We start from the raw sequence: 20,969 nt of genomic DNA, 5'->3' as shown, positions 1-20,969 counted from the left end.
CGTGCAGGCTGGCAGGCTGGGCAGGCTCTGCTCTTCCCGGTAATAGTAAGCCAGCCTACCTGGGTACCAGGCGTTCCAGGTACACAGTAAACACCGGGATGCCTGCTAGAGCAGCTATCCATGCATGGGTCGAGGCAGCTCCGGCAATCAGTGTTGCAATCATGGCCCTCGGCTCTGGCCTCCTGGCCCTATCTATTAGCGTATTGGGTAGCCGACAACCCCTGTCGGGCCGTCGGTGAGATGACAATGTCACAGAGCAGCCTCAGCCCGTCTTGTAACTGGGCTATTGTAGCCCACATGGCCCAGTACATGATCATTCACCTATCACACGACCAAGACCAGGTCTACACGTGTTAGAGCTCACAGCCAACAGCACATATCCAAGACCGTCCTTCTGGAATCTGAGATCATCTCACTCTTAATCTTGGTTTCCTATCCCCCGCTCACCCTTGGCATTGCTAATCAGCAAACAGGGCAGTCTTGCACCTCGAGATCTGCACTCCCGGCTTCCCCGGATTTGAGACAATATCTGGCCCGATGCCGAGTCTCCAGCCGCTTCCACATTATACATATCACTGTAGACCAGTCTGCCACAAGGGCATAAACTTACTTCATATATAAGCACTACCTGACCTGAATGAGCCCTTTGTCTGGCTATGATTATAGTAGGTAGGAGAGAGCCTCATCTGATTCAGAATTTGGGAGTGTGAGAGACAGCCTCACATTCTAGCCAAGTTGTCAAGGGAGGAGAATATGCAGCTCCACTGGCACATCGGCCAGAATAGGCAAGAATTCAGCTGTGAGCCATTTTCAACAAAGACATACAGCAAGCCATACAACCTATCAAAAAACAAAGGGAATAGCATCCTTAGCAGCTAGGCTGGGTGCCTAGATCGTCCACCTTCATCCAGCAGGATCTGAACCACATAATAGAAGCACACGGGAATGCAAGATGCTTAGTCGCCATGGTAGAAACTTATTGATAGGCCATGGAAAAGACAAGAACATAACATATGGATGCAGGTAATCCTCTCTCTCAATTGGTGTTTTTTTCGCAGATAGCTCCCGGCCTTATAAAGCTAGCTGCTGGACATCCATGAGCGCATCAAGCATTTATTAGATTATTTGAATGCAATATTGAACTCGGCATAAACTGGGCAAATGATCTAGTTTCTAACAAACACGGTCTCTCCTATTATATTTATAAATCAGCAATTCCCTGCATGATACGCCAGACAATGTGTGCAAGATGTGGTGTCCCAGTCCAAACCGCAAACCCCCACCTGATCCATACTCCTCTAGGCCCAGACCAGCCTCTTGAGGTTGTATCCCAGCGTCTCAAGGATACCCACGTTCTTCTTTGCCTCCGCCAGGCTCACGATATCTGCCTCCTCGATGATGCTCCCCCTCTTCGCCTCCGCGGTCCCGGAAACGGGCTGGTTCAGGAAGGCCAACCGCTCTATCTCGTGGGCCACGGCTGACACAAGCTGTTTCTCCGTCATGCGCGAGGCGTTGGCCTTGCCGCCGCGGTCGGCGAGGGATGAGTTGGTATACGGGGCCTTGAGGACGATCTTCTTCGTCTCTGGTGGGGCCGCACCGCCCTTGCGGCCCAGGAGGCCTGTCAGCCTGGACTGGACTGGCGATGAGCCGGATGTGTCTTTGGCCTTGGCCTCCTGAGCCTCGTCAGGAACAGAATCCTGCCCGTTGGGCTTGGTACTGGACAGAGATCGCGTGTTGACCCGGCGGTAGTCGTTCGAGCCTGGCTTGTACACAATTACCAGGCCGATGTTCTTTGACTCGTCGGTTTGAGTCGCAGATGATGTCGAGGTAACATATGTCCCGGACTGGATAGTTTGCACATGTGCCAAATCGACCCGGTCGAAAGACGATACCTTGTCAAGATTCCAGTCAAAGCGGCACAGGTAAACCGCAGTGTCGGTCAAGAGGAGGACAACCTCTTGGAGAGGTGTGCCCATGATACTATTCGTGACTGCAGGGCTGAGGAATGTCCAGCCGCCGATGAATTCTTCTTTGGCGTCCTCAACAACTCGCTTCTGACAGAGTTCGATGGCCTGATCTCGCATTTTCTGAATCGAGACTGCCGGGTCTTTTGTCATCATGTTGTCTTCGAACTCATCAAACACGAGGGATGTGACGTTTCCGAGGAGGAAGTCGATAGTTGCTTGCAGAAAGAAGTCGTTGACCATGCTGCGCCTGTTAGCACCTTGTTGACTCAAGGCATTGCCTTCCAGCTCATCCATGAAGGGAATCGGACTTACCCATTGAAGAACCGTGTCAGTCCCAACCCAGCATCCGCCAGAGCACCACGGTAGTTCCTCTTTTTCGTGCGTGTGTAGTCGCCCTTCATAGCCGCGGTCGAGGCGTATTGTTTCGAGATGGCGTCCCCGTTGTCCGCCCACAATGTGTTGAACCAAGAATTCACCTGGTCCACCTGAGCAGTCATGTCATAGCCTTGCTCCTTGAGTTGGGCATCCAGCATGTACTTGGCGAAGGAACTCTGGCAAACATTTGTTCGGTCCAGGCAGTCCATACAGTTAGTCCTTATAACGCCCTTCTGGCGTGTCTTGATGTCACCATCTTGTTCAACTGTGCTCCCAAACTCGTCGAGCTGGTCTTGAAGTGTATCGATGAGCTTTTGCACGTTCTCGAACTTCATGCCCCTGCATGCATCGTGGAAGTCAAACCACTCGAATGGTACTGCATCCTCCTTGGAACTGCTCTCATTATACCGTTCCATCCCTTGTTGATACTTCTGGCCGATCGGAGCTTCCACGCCATGCTTCTCCACGAGGTTGGCGATCTGAAGAGACCCATACTGTTGATGCAGTCGATCGAAATGCTGCTTCAGCGCGTGGAAATTGGAATCATCAGAATGCTGAAAGACGGGGCTTGGTTTCAGCGAGTAGGGGCTCTGTGTGAAAAAGACCGGTATGCTGCCTCTAACCTGCAAGAAGGAATATATCTTCGAGGTCGGGTCAACGATAGCTGGCGAGAGGATCTGCTCGGTCTCTACCGTGTTTGCGCACCATCCCTCCTCATCTATCCCGCGCCTTAGATACCGCAGCCCGGCTCTCTTCACTGATCGTCTTGATATCACGGTGATGTTGAATTGCTTCTCTGACGTTCTCGGTTTGATCCCAGTCTTTGCGCCTGGAGACGACGCAGGAGGTGCCTCAGAGTCCGACCCCGGTGTTGACCAATTGGTAGCGAAGTCATTCATCTCCACAGAGCCCTTGTACTCATCTAGCTGTTCCGGTTGGCTGTCCACGGTAAACGTTCTCTGTCCCACGAAACCCTTCATCAGGGGCAATGCGAGCGCATCGATCCCTGCATCAATAAAAGGTTGTATAACATTCTGGTTCCAGAAGAACATAGGATCCGTCCTGCGGTAAAGCGGCGTGTCGCCTTGCGTCGTAGCCTCGCGCTGCCTCGACAAACTCCTAGTGATGTCGTAGTCATACGAGAAGAAGTAGCTCTGGGAAGAGCCAAAAAGTATCTGGGTGGTGCGCAGTAGCTTCGGTAGCAGTGCTGGTGGCGCCATCTTTTCTTCTTTTGCATCCTCCACAGGAACACCAGCCGCCTCTGGTGATGCAGTATCCTCCTTGGTAGCCGCAGGGGCCTTGGAGTCTCCTGGCAGGTTGCCATCGGCAGCCTTATCCACGGCGTTACTAACATTCTCTTCGGACTGGCTGAGACCCATGCTCCGCTTTTGCTCCAGTGTCCAGCCGCTGCTGCTGAACCATCGTTGAGCAAAACGGCCATAGCTGCCACGCCGGGTCATGACATCCTTCGCGACGCTGGTAGCCGAGGGCTTAGACCCATCCGATGTATCCGGACGCTCGTCGTCGGTAGGCACCTCATCGCTCTTAATCGAAGCTGTGTCTATGTCGGTGTCGTCTTCAGCTTCAGTGTCTGTGTCATCCCCGGCCGATTCTCCAGCATCTTTACGTTGTGGTTGTATGGCGGTCTTTGCAACGGCTTCACTGGCATCGTTGTAGGAGGAGCATGGCGTGAGGGCGACCTCGGTGATGACGTATACCGGGTGACCGCGGATCACGGCGACCTGCTTGCGGCGGGTAATGGAGACGAGATAACTGAAGCGGGAGACCGTGATCAGGCCTATTGCAGCGAGGTGTTGGTTAACTTGTGCTTTGACATAGAAATAAGGAGAGTGACAGCTTGTGGGACTGGTGGGACGAGATGCAAGCGCTCCGGTGCAGACTGACCAACAATTCCGAAGGCCTCGAACGAGGAGTTGGGCTTAGACAGGTCTGGCAGCCCGTCTCGGGAAACGAATGAAATAGCAGCGTCTCCATAGCGCAGCCTGACCGGAGGTGAAGGCTTGTGTTCTTTCTTGGTCGCCAGAGGCTGAATCAGGAGGCCGTCCACTGCGGCAGCAATGACAACCTTGCGTGCGAGGGATGGCATCTTTCGGCGTTGTCGCGAACAAGATTCAGGCACGCAAAAGACGAGTTGTTTGGGGGCCGTTGGCGTTCCTGGGCGGGATCATAGCTATAAACGGAGGAGTACCGTCATGGTGTATAGTTTAGGGTGCGGGAGTGCCATGGTCCCAGGTCAAAAGACCCGTCTCAGACTCGGCCGATGGATGATGTCGAGGTCGCGTTGGCGGGGCACTTGCACTCGAGAGCGCATGCGGACAGGCGAACCACCTAGCTGGAGCATCATTCAGCTACAATTCGCTGCACACATGCAGCTGTAGCATGACGTATGTCTGAGATTAGCATCTCCAAATCTCGAGCTAAACCCATTAGACGATAACCCAGGCACCGTCAATAATGGACTTTGGCATCCTCCAAACTACCTGGGCATTTGGTCCGTTTATTTGCGCTGCACACAGTCATGGCCAAGAAAAGGGCCACTTTCGTGACAGGACTCCTGAGGTCGCACCTGTTCCGACCGCACAATCAAGAGCCACCACTTTCCTAGGTACGTAGAATGGGTCGCATGACAACCGATAACCACCTGGGTAGTTATAAGTACCTAGGTATCCAAGTAGCTTCGATCTCGTAGTCCCGGTGTACCTATACCATGTCACGCAGCCAACCTTGGAATAATACTTCAGTGCAATGTCCAAATTTAATTGTCTTGAACTGTCCGGTCTTTTCGAACTATATGCTTGATCACATTTCTGCTGTCGTTGCAAATACTCTCGAAGAGAGACAGCCCTGATCCAACTAGGTTCACAATTCCCGAATCATGCTCGTGCACGATACCTTATATCGCCATCATAGCCAAGGTACGGCAATATGCGACTGCCACAGTCGGAGGGAGACCCAGACCTTGCTTAGATGGCCAGCCTCTCGACCTTGTCCTTCAGCGCGCGGATCTGGCCCATCAGGTCGGAAGACTCGTTGGAGGTGATGGCGGCGGAGATGACGGCCCTCGAGACACCGCACGCGCGGCCCAGAGCAACCTTGCTGGGGACGTAGACGTAGGGGGTGTTCTTGTCCTCAGCCAGCAGGGGGATGTGCAGGAGGATAGCAAGAGGAGTGGTGTCCTGAACGGGCAAAACTATTAGCCTTCGTTTCATCCCAGCGGTGAAAGGGAAAATTATCCACGCGGGTTGACTCACAGCAGCGAGAACGACAATCTCGGCGGTTCCACGGTTCAGGGCCTTGGTCGCCTCGTTGGCTCCCTTCTTGAGCTGCCTGTAGTGGGCGCTCGACTGCAGCAGATCCAGGATTTCCTACATGTCTCTTGTCAGCTACTTTTTGCAGCGAGGGCAGATGGGTGTTCGGCGCTGGTCGTACCTGGGTCAGGGCGGCATCGGCGATGGGCCAGGCGGCGGACTCGTTCTGGTTGGACATTTTGGTCGGATTTGTGAGAATCGGCAGGGTTCCTTTCCGTAGATCGCCCTGTGGTGGTGAGGAGAGATTGGGGGTGGTGTGGTGTTCGTCTCGTGAACTCGATGCTTGCCGGCTCGAAGAAAAAAAAAGTTCAAGCTCTGGGCCACGGCTCCAGAGACGACAAGTGGGTCTGCCGATAAGCAAGCTGATAGGCCACTTCATCGCTGCGGTGCCGGCTCGAATGATTAAGTAAGTAAGTGTGCCGGTCTGTGCTCGCCTGCCGCGGCCTGCTGTTCTGGGACGAGCTGCTTATGTCCAGTGGGCGACTTGGTCTGGTCTGGGGGCGCTTGTGCTGTGCTGTGCTGTTTGGATCCGCCTGCTGCAGAGTGAGCAAAACCTTCGCCCAATCAGAGGGAGCCCTGGGACCACCTCGCCAACCTCTCAACGCAACTCGAACCGTCACCATCATCTGCCCGTCCAACTACTCAAAGCTTCACACTCCACGCTACCGCCTCCACTTCGACGACCTTGAGCTGCCATCGCCACAACTCCAGTCCAGATCCCAAATCGCCTGCACAACACTCTCTTAACTTTTGTTTCATCCTTCCTCCACACAACCGCCACCATGTCTACGGATCTCTGGTAAGCACTGCCTCGATACTCCTGGGAGCCCTCCCCTTGAGCTCCCCAGCCGTCATCTCGCGAGCTGAAGCTCCGGATCTGGATGTCTACATCCGTGGCGAGCAGCCTTTCCATCTTAATGCGTGCCCTCTCGTGTTCCATAAGCTAATCATGGTATTTCCAGCCCCGTCTACGCGGTTAGTACCCCCTCGACCACGTGTGTTCACCGTCGTCATCCTGCCGAGCTCCACCGAAGCCGATCCCATCATCAAGCACAACACCGTCGATACGCAATGCTAATCCATCTCTAGCCCTTCTTCGGCGCCATGGGCTGCACATCTGCTATCGTCTTCACATGCCTTGGCGCATCATACGGTACCGCCAAGTCTGGTGTTGGTATCTCGGCCATGGGTGTCCTGCGACCCGACCTCATCGTGAAGAGTACGTCACCACCACCACCACCACCACCACCTCGGCCACGCTCGAGTCAACCATCCACCATGCTCACACACATCTAGACATCGTCCCCGTCATTATGGCTGGTATCATTGGTATCTACGGTCTGGTCGTGTCTGTCCTGATCTCCGACGGCCTCAAGCAGGCTGACTACGCCCTGTTCACCGGCTTCATCCAGCTCGGTGCCGGTCTCGCTGTCGGTCTGGCCGGTATGGCTGCCGGTTTCGCCATCGGTATCGTCGGTGACGCTGGTGTCCGCGGTACTGCCCAGCAGCCCAGGCTATTCGTCGGCATGATTTTGATTCTCATTTTCGCTGAAGTCTTGGGTGAGTTATTTTTAGAAACAATCCTGCCCACCTGTCGAGAGCTGCTCGCCTTGTTCGCAACATGCTGACGCCCTCCACAGGTCTTTACGGACTGATTGTCGCCCTTCTCATGAACTCCAAGGCTGCCATCAACGTCTCGTGCTAATCGCATGGCTGACACACTCGGCCGCGAGCCAGCTTTGGGAGGCGTGGGCAAGACGATTTGCGGCGTCATTCCCGAAGCGTCAATCGACGAAATCGCGGTCGTGCGCACAACAAGAACAACAAGGGCCCAGCTTGCTATCACTCAAAGCTTCAATCTTTCTTGAGCATTTGCATGTGGCCAGGTCACGACTGGGAGGATTGGAACGAACGGAACGAAAATGATGGGATGGTATGGACATCATTCCATCGAACTACACATGTACACATTGTCACATTAGGCTATGACTCCGGAGCATTGGGTTCTAGTCATAGACGCACGAGGGGCAGAAGAATGTAGTTTAGGTTGGGAGTAGTGCTGCTTTTTTTGGTTTCCTGCGACATGGTTTCATATGGCTGCATCACTCCGTCATTTGTTTGTATTGTACCTTCACAGCACCCTTCTTGCCCGCCCCTGTGATATGTCCACTCCGCGATGCGAATAACTGCACGACATACATGTTTTTGCGTTCTCTTCCCCCTCCATAACTGCCACGGGTTGCCCTCTTATCATCGCCTGTTCCCGCCTGAAAGCAGCGACGTGTAACTACCCATGTACCACACGCCATCGAACATCTCGATTCCGCACGACCACCACCACGCCACTCGTCAGGATGAACGGCCAAGTACAAGCCAGCAGATGACACTCCTAGAAGAGGCGCGAAATGATAGCCAATGTACCACAGTTCCAAGTCATTGAGCTTCTTGCTTCTTTTCGTGACCTCCTTTACCCGTGACCGGTGCCGTTGTCATCCCCAGTGGATGGATTCAACTCCCATCCCGCAGAGTGGGTGAGCCAGCACATATCTCCGACTACAATGCCCGGTGCTTCCCTCCACCGCAAGCCAAGCAGCGGCCCAATTTGCCCTCCCCTATCTGAAGAAGACCTCGGTTGCATTGGGATGCTGCTTCCCCATGCTGTGAAGGTTGTCTCAGCTTCAGCGGTTGGGAAAAAACACATGTAAAAGCGCGGACTGACTGCGCTGTTCAGACTCGAGGGCCATTCATTCAAGGACTCAAAGACTGATGAGGATGACGGGAGGCAAAGCATCGTCATCCCATTTGCTGTTCAGTTTGCTACCACATAAGAGACTCGCACAACGCATAAGTTATACACTCATTATATACGGCAGTGCCAGCCAGGACATCAAGATAAAGATGACCCGGGGCCCCTGATCGTCGCAACTGCAGCCGCCGGCGGCGTCCCACCAGGATGGATGTATGTATAGGGGACACCAGTACAGACCAACCACATGCATATATATATATATATATATATGTGCTGCTTTATCCTGCCTGTCCCCCGAAGATACCATCCGTCCCCCCATTGAAAAGCGCCGCACGCAACACAAAGTTTCAAGCCCAACCTGCTTTTCCCCCAAGAATGTCTGCCGCCCTTTTTTTCTCCCCCTCGCGACCCGAAGCTCTTTTGCCTTATGCAATAATTAAAAAAGACGAGTACTGAATTCCGGAACTATATGTACAGGTCGAAACGAACATGTGCAACGGGATCACGCCAGGGCCGGCTTGCTGGCTGCCTTGTTACGCATAGACAGACAACACAACACAACATACACCATAACTTGACGGCGTCTAGATGACGTACTGTATGTAGCAGATGCACGTTAGCAAGCAACTCACAGCCGGAAATTTCAAATCTAGAAGGATGATGAGTGGGTTGGATGTAAGGGGGGACTCACGGGGATGAACAGGTAGGGCACCTGCCTCTCGTACTCCTTCCACGCGTCGCCGTACTTCTCCCTGCACCTCTCGATGTCCCTCATGGCGCGGTGGGCGATCATGCAGCAGAAGAAGAAGGGGTAGAACCAGGGGAAGGGGCTCCTGAAGCCGGTGATGAGGCCCCAGCAGATGGCGAAGAAGGCGTCGCACGTGTAGTGCACCTTGCGGGCCTTGCCGTACCAGCCGTCGACGAAGAGGGAGTCGCCGGTCGCGGTGGGGATCTTGCGCGGGTTCTTGATGGACTGCCAGGGGACCTGGGGGAAGGTGTTGCGCTTGGTGTAGGTGCCCCTCTCCATGGAGCGGAAGCTGTTCTTCTGGCCGTTGCAGCTGTCCCAGACCCAGTAGACGAAGAGGTAGGAGGCGAAGAGGCCGGCGAGGAGGGCGCGGTTCCAGCGGTACTCGTCCGGGTGGTGGTTGGCGAGGTAGATGATGCAGTGGCAGTAGGAGAGGGGCACGCCGGACATGTTCCAGAAGATGAGCATGAAGCCCCACTTCTCGTAGTACATGTCCCAGGTGGTGACGATGAGCTCCTCGCCCTTGCTGCAGGCGTTGGCGTAGAGCCAGTGGGCCATGACGAGGAACATGACCTCGCCCGAGACGTAGCCGTAGCGCTCGTACTGGCGCACGGCGTTGCTGACGCTCAGCAGCAGCAGGATGTACCAGGGCAGGCGGACCTCGAAGAACATCTTGAAGTCGAGGATGCCGAACATGCGCGGGTTGAGCTCGGCGCCCATGAAGAAGTCGTAGATGGGGTAGCCGGTCATGCGGTGCTGGGCGCCGCGGGCGATGGCGGAGACGTAGGCGACGATGGCGACGAGGTAGCCCGACAGGATGGAGACGGACAGCAGCGGGCCGAACTCGTCGATGATGGCGGAGAGCCTGTAGGTGCCGGTGACGTGCAGGACGGCGGCGACGGCCAGGGTGATGTAGAGCGAGACGAAGCCGGAGCAGTAGTACTTGAGCTGCTTGCCGCCCTCGTGGGGCAGGGGCTTCCCGTAGGCGTAGACGCCGGGCGCGACGAAGTAGAGGACGACCTCGAAGGCGCCAAAGATCCAGTAGGTGGCCCAGGCCCTCGCGTGGGGGTAGGCGCCGGTGTAGACGAGGTGGCCGAGGTGCGAGAAGAAGTCGGCCCAGCCCTGGCCCTCTGCGCGCGTGGGGAACTTGCCGTCGTAGTACGTGGCGCCGATCCACATGTACCACATGAGGAGGGGGAAGCCGATCATCATGGCCGACACGCCCAGGGAGCCGCCGAACTCGAGGGTGCCCGAGTAGTCGATCTTGGGGTCCATGCCGGGCTTCCAGCCGTCCACGACCTTGTCCTCGGCCACCACCTTGCCATTGGCGCCATCAGCATGGCCGTTGGCGCCGTTGGCCTTGCCGTTGACCTTGCCATTGACGGTCTCGGCGTGGCCATTGGGCGCGATCTTGGGCTTCACGTCCTCGTCAACGTCACGCCTGTCGTCCACGACGGACCGGGGCAGGGTGGTGGCGTCCAGCAGCACACTCGACGTTGGCAGGTTGTCGTCGTCCAAGTGCTCGGTGAACTTGGGCACGCCGCGCTTGCGCAGGGATCGCGTGCGCAGGGAGGTGGTCTCGGCGGCAGAGCTCGAGTCGCCGTCGGCATCGGACGTGTCAAGGAGAGGGGTCTTGCGTCTGCTGGATACGCGGCGACCAGGGGTCTCGACCATGCCGTCGAAAGGCTCCTTCTTCCTGTGAGGGAGCAATCACGGTCAGCATCATGTCAACTCGGTTGGCGACAGCATGCTCGCGTGTTCCCAATGCGCTGGAATGCAGAATGCCATGTTGGGCAGTGCAATTGCCAATTCTGGGTGGATAATCCCATCCTGGGCGCCGAGGCAAGGGTTGGGAATGCGCCCGATGTCTGATTGGCAAGCAAAGAAAGAGAAGACAACAAAACAACAGCAACGGACTTACCGAGGCGTCTGGCGGAGTGAGTATCTCTGCGACATGTTGGCAAGTTGTGCGGCCGTCTAAGGATGATGCGTGCAAGTACGGACCAAGTACGGGTAGGGGGGAGGAGGACAAGACCAGATCCAAAGTCTTGGATGGGACAGGATAATTTGCACCCTCGACAAACACGGCGAGACCAGATTGCAGCTGCAGCCAGATCGAGACTGCTGCTGCCCTGGCTCTGGCGGCCCTCTCGCGGATCCCGCCTTAGCTGGGCTGGCCCTTGTCGTGTCGTCGGCGATTCGGTAGAGCCCCGGGCACCACTGGCACTGGGCCCAGTCCAGAGGGACAAGCAGCACATCCAAACCTTGTTGACAAATTTTGTGAAATTTCCCCATCGGCACTGGGGCCACCCGTTGGCCAGGTTGCAAGCTGCAGGGGGTGGGCTAAAGTGGGCCACCAAGAGCCACCCATCCTTCTAGCGCCTCTTGCTGGGGAAATGAGTGATGACACTACAACGCCCAGCTAGCTAGATACTTAGGTACCTAGGATAGGGCACTACACAGTACAAGTCCACCAGACTTCAGCACACCTCGGCAGACTCGTGGCATGTTACTCGGGGCAACTACCGGCCCTGTGCTCAGGTAGCCAGCACAGCAGTACTTCGGATGCTGAATCGAGCTTGTCATGGCGGGTGTCCCCGAGGCCGTCCTGCAGCCAGTCCAGCCAGTCCGCCATGCCCTCATTGGCCATCCCCCATCTACCGTGGCATGATGCGTGCGTGACATTGCCGTGCATTAGCCAAAGGCACCTCGCCCTGGCTTGCATCTCTCCGATGCTGCAGACTGACTCTGCTGACAGCCTGGAGGCTTTGCATGATTCTTGGTCAATCCAATCTTGGGTTGAGCATTTGTTTTGCTATGATATGCACCGCCAGTTGTATGTGGATCGAGAATCAAGCATTACATGTTGTTCTACAAAGACTAGTGGTAGTTTCTTCTTCGCGTTTGCCCCATCGCCCTGGCCTCTATCCCTTCCGACTCCGCTGTTCGCCTCTACATCCGGGACGGTTCTCCATTTCCCTTCACAGTACCAGATCCCTCCTTCCACACCTTGTCTCGTTGTGGCTGGCTCTCTGTCTTTCTTGTGCGTGTATGTGTATAGTGTGAGTGCGTGTATAGTGTGTGTGTGTGTGTGCGTGTGTGTGTGCGTGTGCGTGTGCCTGTGTGTGTGTGTTTGTAGTGTGTGTGCGTGCTCGCGTGCGCACGAGTTTGCCCTCACGCGTCTGCAGGCCCCCTCGGCGTCCTCTTCCGCCTTGTGTCCAGCCTTTGGGCTCGAGATATCAGCAGAAAACTTCGCGTCTCCTGGGGGCGGATCGAGGACTGAACTCACAAGTTCTCGACAGAACGCGATCTAGATGTCGTCGCGAGACTGGAGAGTTGACTGTCCCAGCACTGGGTATTCCGCCCGAGGCGCCAGGTTCACTGAAGAGATGGTCAGTTTGCTGTTTAATCAGAGAGGAGTTTACGAGAAGAGCAGATTTTCAAAACTTACACGGCAGAATACATCCGGGTGGAAGGAACAGACTTGCGAGGTTGAGGCGGTCGAGCGAGGAGGACGCGAAGTGGAGGGTGGAAGAGGGATATCGGCATGTGGTATTCGCGTCGCCGCGTGGTGTTGTCGTCAACTTGCTTGGTTTCACTCTGAAGAGCTACTCGGCCGGATCGCCACGTCGAGGCGCAAGTTGTTGATCCGGTCCCACACCACCCAACCCCGGGTCTGAGCCTACAAGTGCACTTCTCCCTACCCGGACAAGAGAAGGCACCTGTCCTAGTCAGCATGCGTGAGTTCCATGGAGGGGTTTCTCCAATAGCCCTCTAAACGCTGCGAAAGCTCGCGGTTACGCGCCTCGAGAGCAGTAATGTGGGCATATTGATTCTGATAATCTGAGATCTAGAGTTAAAGAAAAATGATTTGTCGTAAGTATATGGCAACGGGGGGCGGGCGGGCTGGTCGGGATGAGAAGCAAAGAGGAGGAAAAAGGAGAGTAGGCTTCTGCGTGCTGCGGAATCCTAATAAGGCCCGTAGACACGACGTGAAGGCTGGTTTGTTTACTTCTTGGCCCGTTCTTTCCCTGGTGGGTGAGGATAATGGGGCTGGAAAGACTAATACTTGCAATGACGAAACAGAAGACATGTGGGCGGAGAGGGAAACAGGGAGGCACGAGATACCTAGGTACTTGGACGACTGCTGCATCATCAAGTCACCGGAATTGGACACAAACCAATGTACGATACGAGATCTGGGACTGTGTTTTCGGTGACATGTTACTAGGAATATTATCTCACTAACATTTGAATGCTCAGGATTACCTTGGGCACCACTAAATACTACCTATGCAATCCACAAATCTGACCTTGTCACGGAACATCCAGTAACACCTGCAAAATTGCGAGCGTGGTGTTCCACATACACGAACTCGAATTCCTAGGTGTGTAGGAACGACATAAAGCTATCTCTCCCGTCCTAGATCAAGGACGAAAGGCTTCGGAAACTGGACGCGTTCTTTATCTTAGCGATGCTGCGGAATTCAACCAAACTTATAGAGCGCCCAACATCTTGTCCACAAACACCAGTCTAGCGCCACAAAGTTATTCATTCACTCGTATCTCCGCAATTTATTCTACTGCATTGAAAAGTGCATATTTGTAGGTCACAATAATAGGAGGGATCACCATAGCTAGCTACTTCTCTTCTAGTTACGAAAATCAGCACCTAGGTGGAAGTAGGAAGAAGTCTACCAACTGCCCTCAAGCACTTGAACTAGTCATGTTTACTGCTCCAAAGAGAACCTTAGGAAGGTGAAATCAGTTACTAATTACCAACATAGGATAACATAGCTAGTATTTATTTTCTTTTCCTTGCTCCCCCGGTCTTAAGCGCTTACCACCGTATAAAGGCCCCTTGTATATCCTCGGACGTATATAGGATAGAAGCGAAACCAGTTTTCTTTTCTCGTCTTTTGTTTAAATGAGGTCAACTAGTGGTGGCATCAACTTTTGTACCGATCGAGGTCGCAAACTACATTGAGTGGCAACAAGCAGCATTCGGCAAAGGTGCCCAACCTATAAGGGAGACTCGATAAATTTTCATGAAAATACAGAAGCTTGAGCAGTTATTACCTTCTGTAGGCATTCAGCCAATGATATAGCCCTGATTCTTAAAGTTTTTTCACCCATAAAATCGTCTATCTAGGGCTATTTAATAGCCTCTAATAGCCTGTTGCACCACGTGATATTGTTCAATAAGCTACTTAAATAAGGTTGACATGTTAGTTCTGTGACATATTAGTTCTTTAACATTTAGTTCTAACTAAATACTAAATAAATCTATATCATCTAGTCTATCTAGCCGCAATTTTATTAGTGTTGGGTCAACTTAACTTTTAAACCCACCTAATAAGCTTAACTATTTATAAGCGCTTATGTCACGAGATGTAAGTGTCGCCTACATAGGTATTTAATACGCTCAGCAAGCCCTTTCATGTTCGTCTTAATGTCACATTTCCATTAGACTCTAAAGTTCCTAATCTAAACATCACCGAAATTTCGCCCTCCAAATTATAAGAATACCACCCCCATTAAGCCCAAGAAACAAAGTTTTACTCCTAATATCTCTCCTCATGCTTAACAACACTACACAGCTATACAAACTTTCCACTCACAAGATCCTTCCGCGACAATGAGATTATTCCTCTTCAGCCTAGCCATTCTAGCCATCACAACCCAATCACTAGCTATACCTCTTCATCGACAGATATCAAATAACAGAACTGCGCGCTGGGACTGTGATTAGAGCGTTTCTAGAGACTGGGGCGTTTCCGGCGACTGGGGTGTCTCTGATAATTAGAGTGTTTCAAACGACTAGAGTGTCGGCTCGGACCCCTATAGTGATGATAGTTACAGCAAACAAAAATAACATAACAATCAACTTAAAGTTAAGGCTAGGGGTCAAGGGTGGCAGGTAGGCCCCGTAGGGGTCCCTACAGGTCCCCTTATCGATAAGGCTGCCACACTATTACCTCTAGCCTTAAAGCCTAAAGGGTAACCTTTCTTTCTTCTTTTCTTCTTTAAGCAACCCTACTTTTTAAATCCACTCTATTTAATATAAACTTTAAACCTTTATACTATAAAACCTAAGTAATAACTTACTTTATTAGAATATATTTTAGAAGTTTTATTTATAAGAATAACTTTAATAAGTTTTAAAAAAGTTTATAAAAAAACTTTTAAATATTTTTAAATAAATTTAAAGTTAAGTTAATAAATTAATTTATATATATTCTTATTAATATATATTCTTTTTAAAATATATATTATATTATTTTTAAAAAATATAAAGTTAAAAGATTTATAATTATAAATTTTTAATTAATTTTTATTTAACTATTTTATTATTTTATAATTTAATTTAAATTTTTAAACTTTATAAATACTTTTATTTTTATAAATATAAATATTAAATTAAACTTTCTAAATTTAAATTTTATTAGTTAGTTTAACTTATATATAAGTAGTTAAATAAAGTAATATATATTAATATTAGTTAAAAAGTCTACCTAACTAAATAGTAAAGCACTTAATTAAGTTAGTTAAACTTTATTAACTAAGTTAGGTAGTCTATATATAAGTACGAACCTACTAATCTTACTTACTTATTTATAGTAGCTAATCTACTATAACCTACTATTCCCACACTAGCACCTTTTTAGTCTTTTAAAATCTTCCTTCTAGCTAATTAAAGAGCTCTATTTACTAATAAAGTAGTTTCTAACTAAATTACTTTAATTATTTAAAATTATTACTAAATATATAATTATAATTTATTTAATTTAAATAGTTTAAAAATACTTTAAATTAATATTTTATAAATTACTTAAATTATTTAAATTTAAATTATTTTAATAAGTGAAATTAAGTTTAAATTATTAATTACTTATTAGGCTATTTATTAAGTAGTTACTAATTATAACTATATTTAACTAGTTAATCTCTTTTAATAGTTTCTTTTCTTCTATAATTAATACTTTAAATTAATATTTTTAAGTTACCTAGTTACCTAATTACTTACTTAATTATTAATTATTTACTAAGCTATCTATTAGTTAGTTACTAACTATAACTAATTATTAGTTAATTTATAACCTTTAATTAGTCTAATTAATCCTTTTAATAATCTCTTTCTTTTACCTATCTTTTATTTATATAATTAATTAAACTATCTAACTAATAGTTAGCTAGTAACTATTAAAAAGTAAAACTTACTTCTAATATAAATTACTATTTATATAATTATTTAAATAAAAAGTTATTTAATTAATTAGTTAGTTAGTTAATTAATTAGTTAGTTAGTTAGTTAATTAGATTAGTATATTAAATATAATCCTTATTTAATAAACACACTCCTACTCTATTTATATAGCTAGTCACTTAACTTATAAAACTATTACTTTTTAAAGTTCTTTTAAAAAGTATTTAAAAGGTTAGTAAGAGTAATTAATAAGTTAGTAATTAGGCTTAAATTATTAGTTATAAGAGAAAGTTATTATAAAAAAAAGAGTTTTTTATAGAACTTACTTAGTAAAGAGGTTCTACTTATTATCGTTATTTTTAAAAGAAGTTTATAAATTTTAAGTCTTTAAAGATTACTATACCTAATTTAAAGTGTTACTTATAATTAAAAAAAGGTTATTAATAAGAGAAAAAAGTTAAATTTTAAGTCTTTAAAGATTACTAACTTTTTCTTAAAGTATAATAGATATATATAACGCTTTTAATAAATCTAATTAATAAATTAAAATTAACACTAACTATTACTATTATTATTATTATAATTATTTATAGTTTAATTAATAAATTAAAATTAATATTAATTATCCTTATAAATATTAATATAGTTAGCTATTTATAACTATTATAATTTTAAATAATAAATTAAAATTAATATTATTAATTCTATAATAATTATAATAAATAAGTAACTATTTAATAAATATTTTATTATTAAAAGTTAATTAATAATTAATTAATATTAGTTAATTTAACTTATATATAAGTAGTTAAATAAAGTAATATATATTAATATTAATTAGAAAGTCTATTTAACTAAGTAGTAAAATACTTAGTTAAGTTAGCTAAACCTTACTAACTAAGCTAGGTGGTTTATATATAAGTATAAACCTACTAATCTTACTTACTTACTTATAGTAGCTAATTCACTGCAGCCTACTATTCCTATATATCGGTTAGCTTAGCTTATATATAAGTAGTTAAATGAAGTAGTGTGTATTAATGTTAGTTAGAAGGTTTGCCTAGCTAGGCGGCGAAGCGCCTAATTAGGTTGGCTAGACTTTACTAACTAAGCTAGGTGGTCCGTGCGTAGGCACGGACCCACTAATCTTACTTACTTACTTATAGTAGCTAATTCACTATAGCTTACTATTCTTATAAATTTAAAGATTTTATAAATTTTAATATATTTTAAATTAAATATATAATTAAATTAATATTTATATATTTAATAAATTAATTTATATACTTAATATTTTTTATTAATATATTTAATATTTATTTTTATATATGAAGTTTATATAAAATTATATATTTAATTAAAATTCTTTAAATTTTTAATATTTTAAATATAAACTTTTTTTAAACTTTTTAATACTTTTTTTAAAACTTTTTACTTTTACCTTTTAATATATTTTCTAAACTTTCTAACTTATATATATTTAAATATTAACTAAGTATTTAAATATTAATTAAATATTAGAGAGTTAAAAGTAAAAATAAAAATAAAAATTATATTCTTTTAATTCTTTAATATTTTTCTAACCTTTTAATTTTTTAACTTTTAACTTTCTAATATTTAATTAATATTTAAATACTTAATTAGTATTTAAATATATATAAATTAAAAAGTATTAAAAGTAAAAATAAAAGTTATAAAAAATTTATACTTTAAATATTAAAAATTAAAAGAAAATTATTTTATAAAGTTTCTTAATATTAATTTAAAAGTATTTATAAATATAAAAAGTTATTAAGAAAAGTAAATATTAAATAAATAAAAGAAAATATTAAATATATAAACTAACTTATTAAATATATATATATAAACTAACTTATTAAATATATAAATAAAAGTTTATTTAAAAAGAAAAATTAATAAATATAATATTAATATAATTATATAATAATAATAAAAAATATTAAAGTTATAAATTAATTATTTATAAAATTAATTAATAAATTTATATATTATACTTATTTTATTAACTTAAATAACTTTTATACCTCCTTCTTATAATATAAGATTATAGCTTTACTACTTCTTTTATATTATTCCTTAAGTAACTTTAATTTTAAATTAATAATTCTTTATAGATAATTTGAGCCTTCTTTTACTATAGGTTGTGAAGACCGTCTTAAACGTTATATATGTCCGGTGAAGGTGAGCGTGGTCGGATAAGGGGTTGAAAGCAGTGGGAGGAGGCCGAGCTGCAGCGGGAGGAAACTGGGCACTCCAGCTCTGGCGACGAACGTTACGTATGTCCGGTGAAGGTGAGCGTGGTCGGATAAGGGGGTTGAAAGCAGTGGGAGGAGGCCGAGCTGCAGCGGGAGGAGGCTGAGCAGCAGCAGCGGGAGGAGGCTGAGCAGCAGGAGGAGGCGACTGGGCTGCAGGAGGAGGCACATCGTCCTCGTCTACGCGAACCTCTCCATTCTGGTCTCGCCGCCGAAGGTGCTCCCGGCTTACCGGGGCTATCATGTCGCGTACCATGTTTCTGAACCGCTCTTGCCATGCACCTCCCCAAAGCCTGGACACTGAGGCCCGGATGATCGGGCCTATGTACCTGTTGAATGCTGTGCGGTGTGTTATGTTGAGGAACATCCTTGAGTAATTGTGTCGACTGAGGTCGACAACCCCTTGTGCGATGTGTCTCAACTCGGGCTCCATGACAGCAGGGTTCGTCTGGAAGCCCCTCTGGGCATCCAAATGTGTAATCACCCTGGCAAACACCAGGAGAACGTCTCGGATGACTTCTGTTCTCCCACCCCCAAAGTTCATGACGATATTGTCAATGAGGGCTGCGTTTGCTCGGTGGTCACGGTAAAACTCTAGTTCACCTGACGTGTTGACCCCAGAGATCCTTCGGATAGGAGGGGACTCCCTCAGTATGTCCGAGTCAGTAGACGTGCCTATCGACTCCGCAAACTCTCGGGACCGCTGGTTCCGTCTCAGGCGATTGAACGGTCGTCGAAGACGCTCTCGTTCGACGACGGCCGCGGTTCGAAGGTAGCCATCCCCGTATGAATACCGCACCACTGCACCCTGTGGGAGGGGACCCAGTGTTTGGGCCTGAGCCGTAGGGGCCATTTTGAGAGACTATTTTAGTCTCGCCGCATGACTGCTTTGCCGGCTTTGACTCTAGTATCGTGGCAGATTTGCCCTTGGGCTACTTGTGTCGATGATTCTAGTGAGTGGCGCCGTCGGGAGCGATGCCTTCCAGCCTTGTCTGTGCGGTACGAGGCTCAGCCACGTGCCCACGTACTGTATTCTCTTTCCACTGTTATTGGCCTGTGTTTCTTCAAAGGCTGGGTCTTGAGCGTTTTACCACTGTATGAAGGCGCCACGTACATTTTACATGTATGCGGATTAAAAAAGAAACCACAAACCACCCTGGGCCTGAGCTGCGGTCGGGCGCTGACCCAGCATCATTGGGACTGCCTGGCCCGCGGTCTCTTGCTGGGTGTGCTGACCAATGAATGTAGAATCAGTCGTTGCTCGGCCGGTATTTGAAAGCATTCTCCGGGTGAGTATCTCCAATGGGAAAGTCTGTTCCGCAAGGATGTTTCCGTTGCCGTCAACCAGGCGACCCTGGTCGTCCTGAGAGAGCGATATGTCGCGGCTGGCGAGACCTTCCTGGCCAGATCTTCTTGCTTGTCTCATGACATACGACCATGCAGCCCTCCCTCGAGTCAGCATGAAAAGGCTCAGTGTCACGAGCGGGTGTGCACCACCTGGGAAATCCCGGGGTTCCATTCTTCGGTACAAGAGACTGGTGGAGACGGGTAGACGGTAGTTGTGACCGTCTAAGACGAACCGCACTGCCGCCCGGGTACTGATGTCCATAGCGGGGGCTTGTGCGATCGTCAGCCCCCTCATGTAGTAAATGACCTCGTCGGGGGTGTTTGCGAGTGCTGCGTCGTCGCCCGCGCCGTAGACAACGTGGAAGGCGACTGTTGTGGCCGCATCGGGCTGGGGGCTGAGGTGGGCGACTGGGCGCACGGGCCACCTGCAGCCTCTGAGGCTTCCTTCCTCCCTTCCTTTCTTTCTTAGATAGACCAGGTCGAAACTCTACAATTTTGAGCAAGACTTGAGAGCTTCGTCTCTCTTATGTCCCTCCCGTGACAGGGACCAGGTATGTACGGTCTGGAAGCTCGACGACGGCCCATCTGCCTGGGGTCAGGGGTCCCGGGTAGAGCAGCACCTCTCCAGGAGGTCCCCTCCATATTGGCAAGCTGTCTAGCTCCTCCCGGGTAGCTGCCCGGGGGTCCACGTCCCCGACGATGTGTGATGAGGAGTGGGCTGGTGCATCTGCGCCGCTGGGGTCAGACGTGGGAACCGTACCGGCAGCCCGAGGTTGCTGCGACGGGCTGCTCGGATGGGGCGGCTGTTGCTGTCGGGCCTGTGGCATTCTGATCGGGGTAGCTGGCGCCGCTTGTGTGTCAGCTGGCGAGGGGTTACTGGTCGTCGGGGCTGGCGCATTCGTGCCGCGAGAGTCAGGTGTGAGAGTCGTGTCGACAGCCCGAGGTTGTTGTAACGGTTTGTTCGGGTATGGCGTCTG

The 20,969-nt window shown here is 48.0% G+C and overlaps 5 protein-coding genes across 5 annotated transcripts; 1 reads left to right on the top strand and 4 right to left on the bottom strand.

Moving 5' to 3' along the window:
- Window positions 1–1,124: 1,124 nt before the first annotated feature.
- KVR01_001629 (uncharacterized protein) lies at window positions 1,125–4,641 on the bottom strand. The gene is made up of 3 exons (XM_044787431.1): window positions 4,248–4,641; window positions 2,280–4,140; window positions 1,125–2,208 (listed from the first exon to the last, which is right to left on the bottom strand). Exons 1-3 carry the CDS (start codon window positions 4,447–4,449, stop codon window positions 1,299–1,301), a joined length of 2,973 nt encoding a protein of 990 aa, XP_044649584.1. The 5' UTR covers window positions 4,450–4,641; the 3' UTR covers window positions 1,125–1,298.
- A 460-nt stretch (window positions 4,642–5,101) lies between these two features.
- Window positions 5,102–6,152, bottom strand: KVR01_001709 (RNA binding protein SNU13). The gene is made up of 3 exons (XM_044782324.1): window positions 5,793–6,152; window positions 5,615–5,728; window positions 5,102–5,539 (listed from the first exon to the last, which is right to left on the bottom strand). Exons 1-3 carry the CDS (start codon window positions 6,048–6,050, stop codon window positions 5,327–5,329), a joined length of 585 nt encoding a protein of 194 aa, XP_044649664.1. The 5' UTR covers window positions 6,051–6,152; the 3' UTR covers window positions 5,102–5,326.
- Window positions 6,153–8,427: 2,275 nt separating this feature from the next.
- KVR01_001205 (uncharacterized protein) lies at window positions 8,428–11,498 on the bottom strand. The gene is made up of 3 exons (XM_044792729.1): window positions 11,087–11,498; window positions 9,112–10,861; window positions 8,428–9,016 (listed from the first exon to the last, which is right to left on the bottom strand). Exons 1-3 carry the CDS (start codon window positions 11,119–11,121, stop codon window positions 9,005–9,007), a joined length of 1,797 nt encoding a protein of 598 aa, XP_044649160.1. The 5' UTR covers window positions 11,122–11,498; the 3' UTR covers window positions 8,428–9,004.
- A 496-nt stretch (window positions 11,499–11,994) lies between these two features.
- KVR01_001509 (uncharacterized protein) lies at window positions 11,995–12,910 on the top strand. The gene has a single exon (XM_044789313.1). The coding sequence runs from the start codon at window positions 12,480–12,482 to the stop codon at window positions 12,843–12,845; it is 366 nt and encodes a 121-aa protein (XP_044649464.1). The 5' UTR covers window positions 11,995–12,479; the 3' UTR covers window positions 12,846–12,910.
- Window positions 12,911–18,825: 5,915 nt separating this feature from the next.
- Window positions 18,826–19,498, bottom strand: KVR01_001148 (uncharacterized protein; the record flags this gene model as incomplete). Its single annotated transcript, XM_044788615.1, has 2 exons — window positions 18,826–18,872; window positions 18,928–19,498. 2 exons carry the CDS (start codon window positions 19,496–19,498, stop codon window positions 18,826–18,828), a joined length of 618 nt encoding a protein of 205 aa, XP_044649103.1.
- Window positions 19,499–20,969: the final 1,471 nt, after the last annotated feature.

Source organism: Diaporthe batatas, assembly GCF_019321695.1.
Source record: "Diaporthe batatas strain CRI 302-4 chromosome Unknown Contig00002, whole genome shotgun sequence".
Classification (NCBI taxonomy): domain Eukaryota; kingdom Fungi; phylum Ascomycota; class Sordariomycetes; order Diaporthales; family Diaporthaceae; genus Diaporthe; species Diaporthe batatas.
The sequence above is the reverse complement of the archived record's forward strand: the minus strand, read 5'-3'. Positions and strand labels throughout refer to the sequence as shown.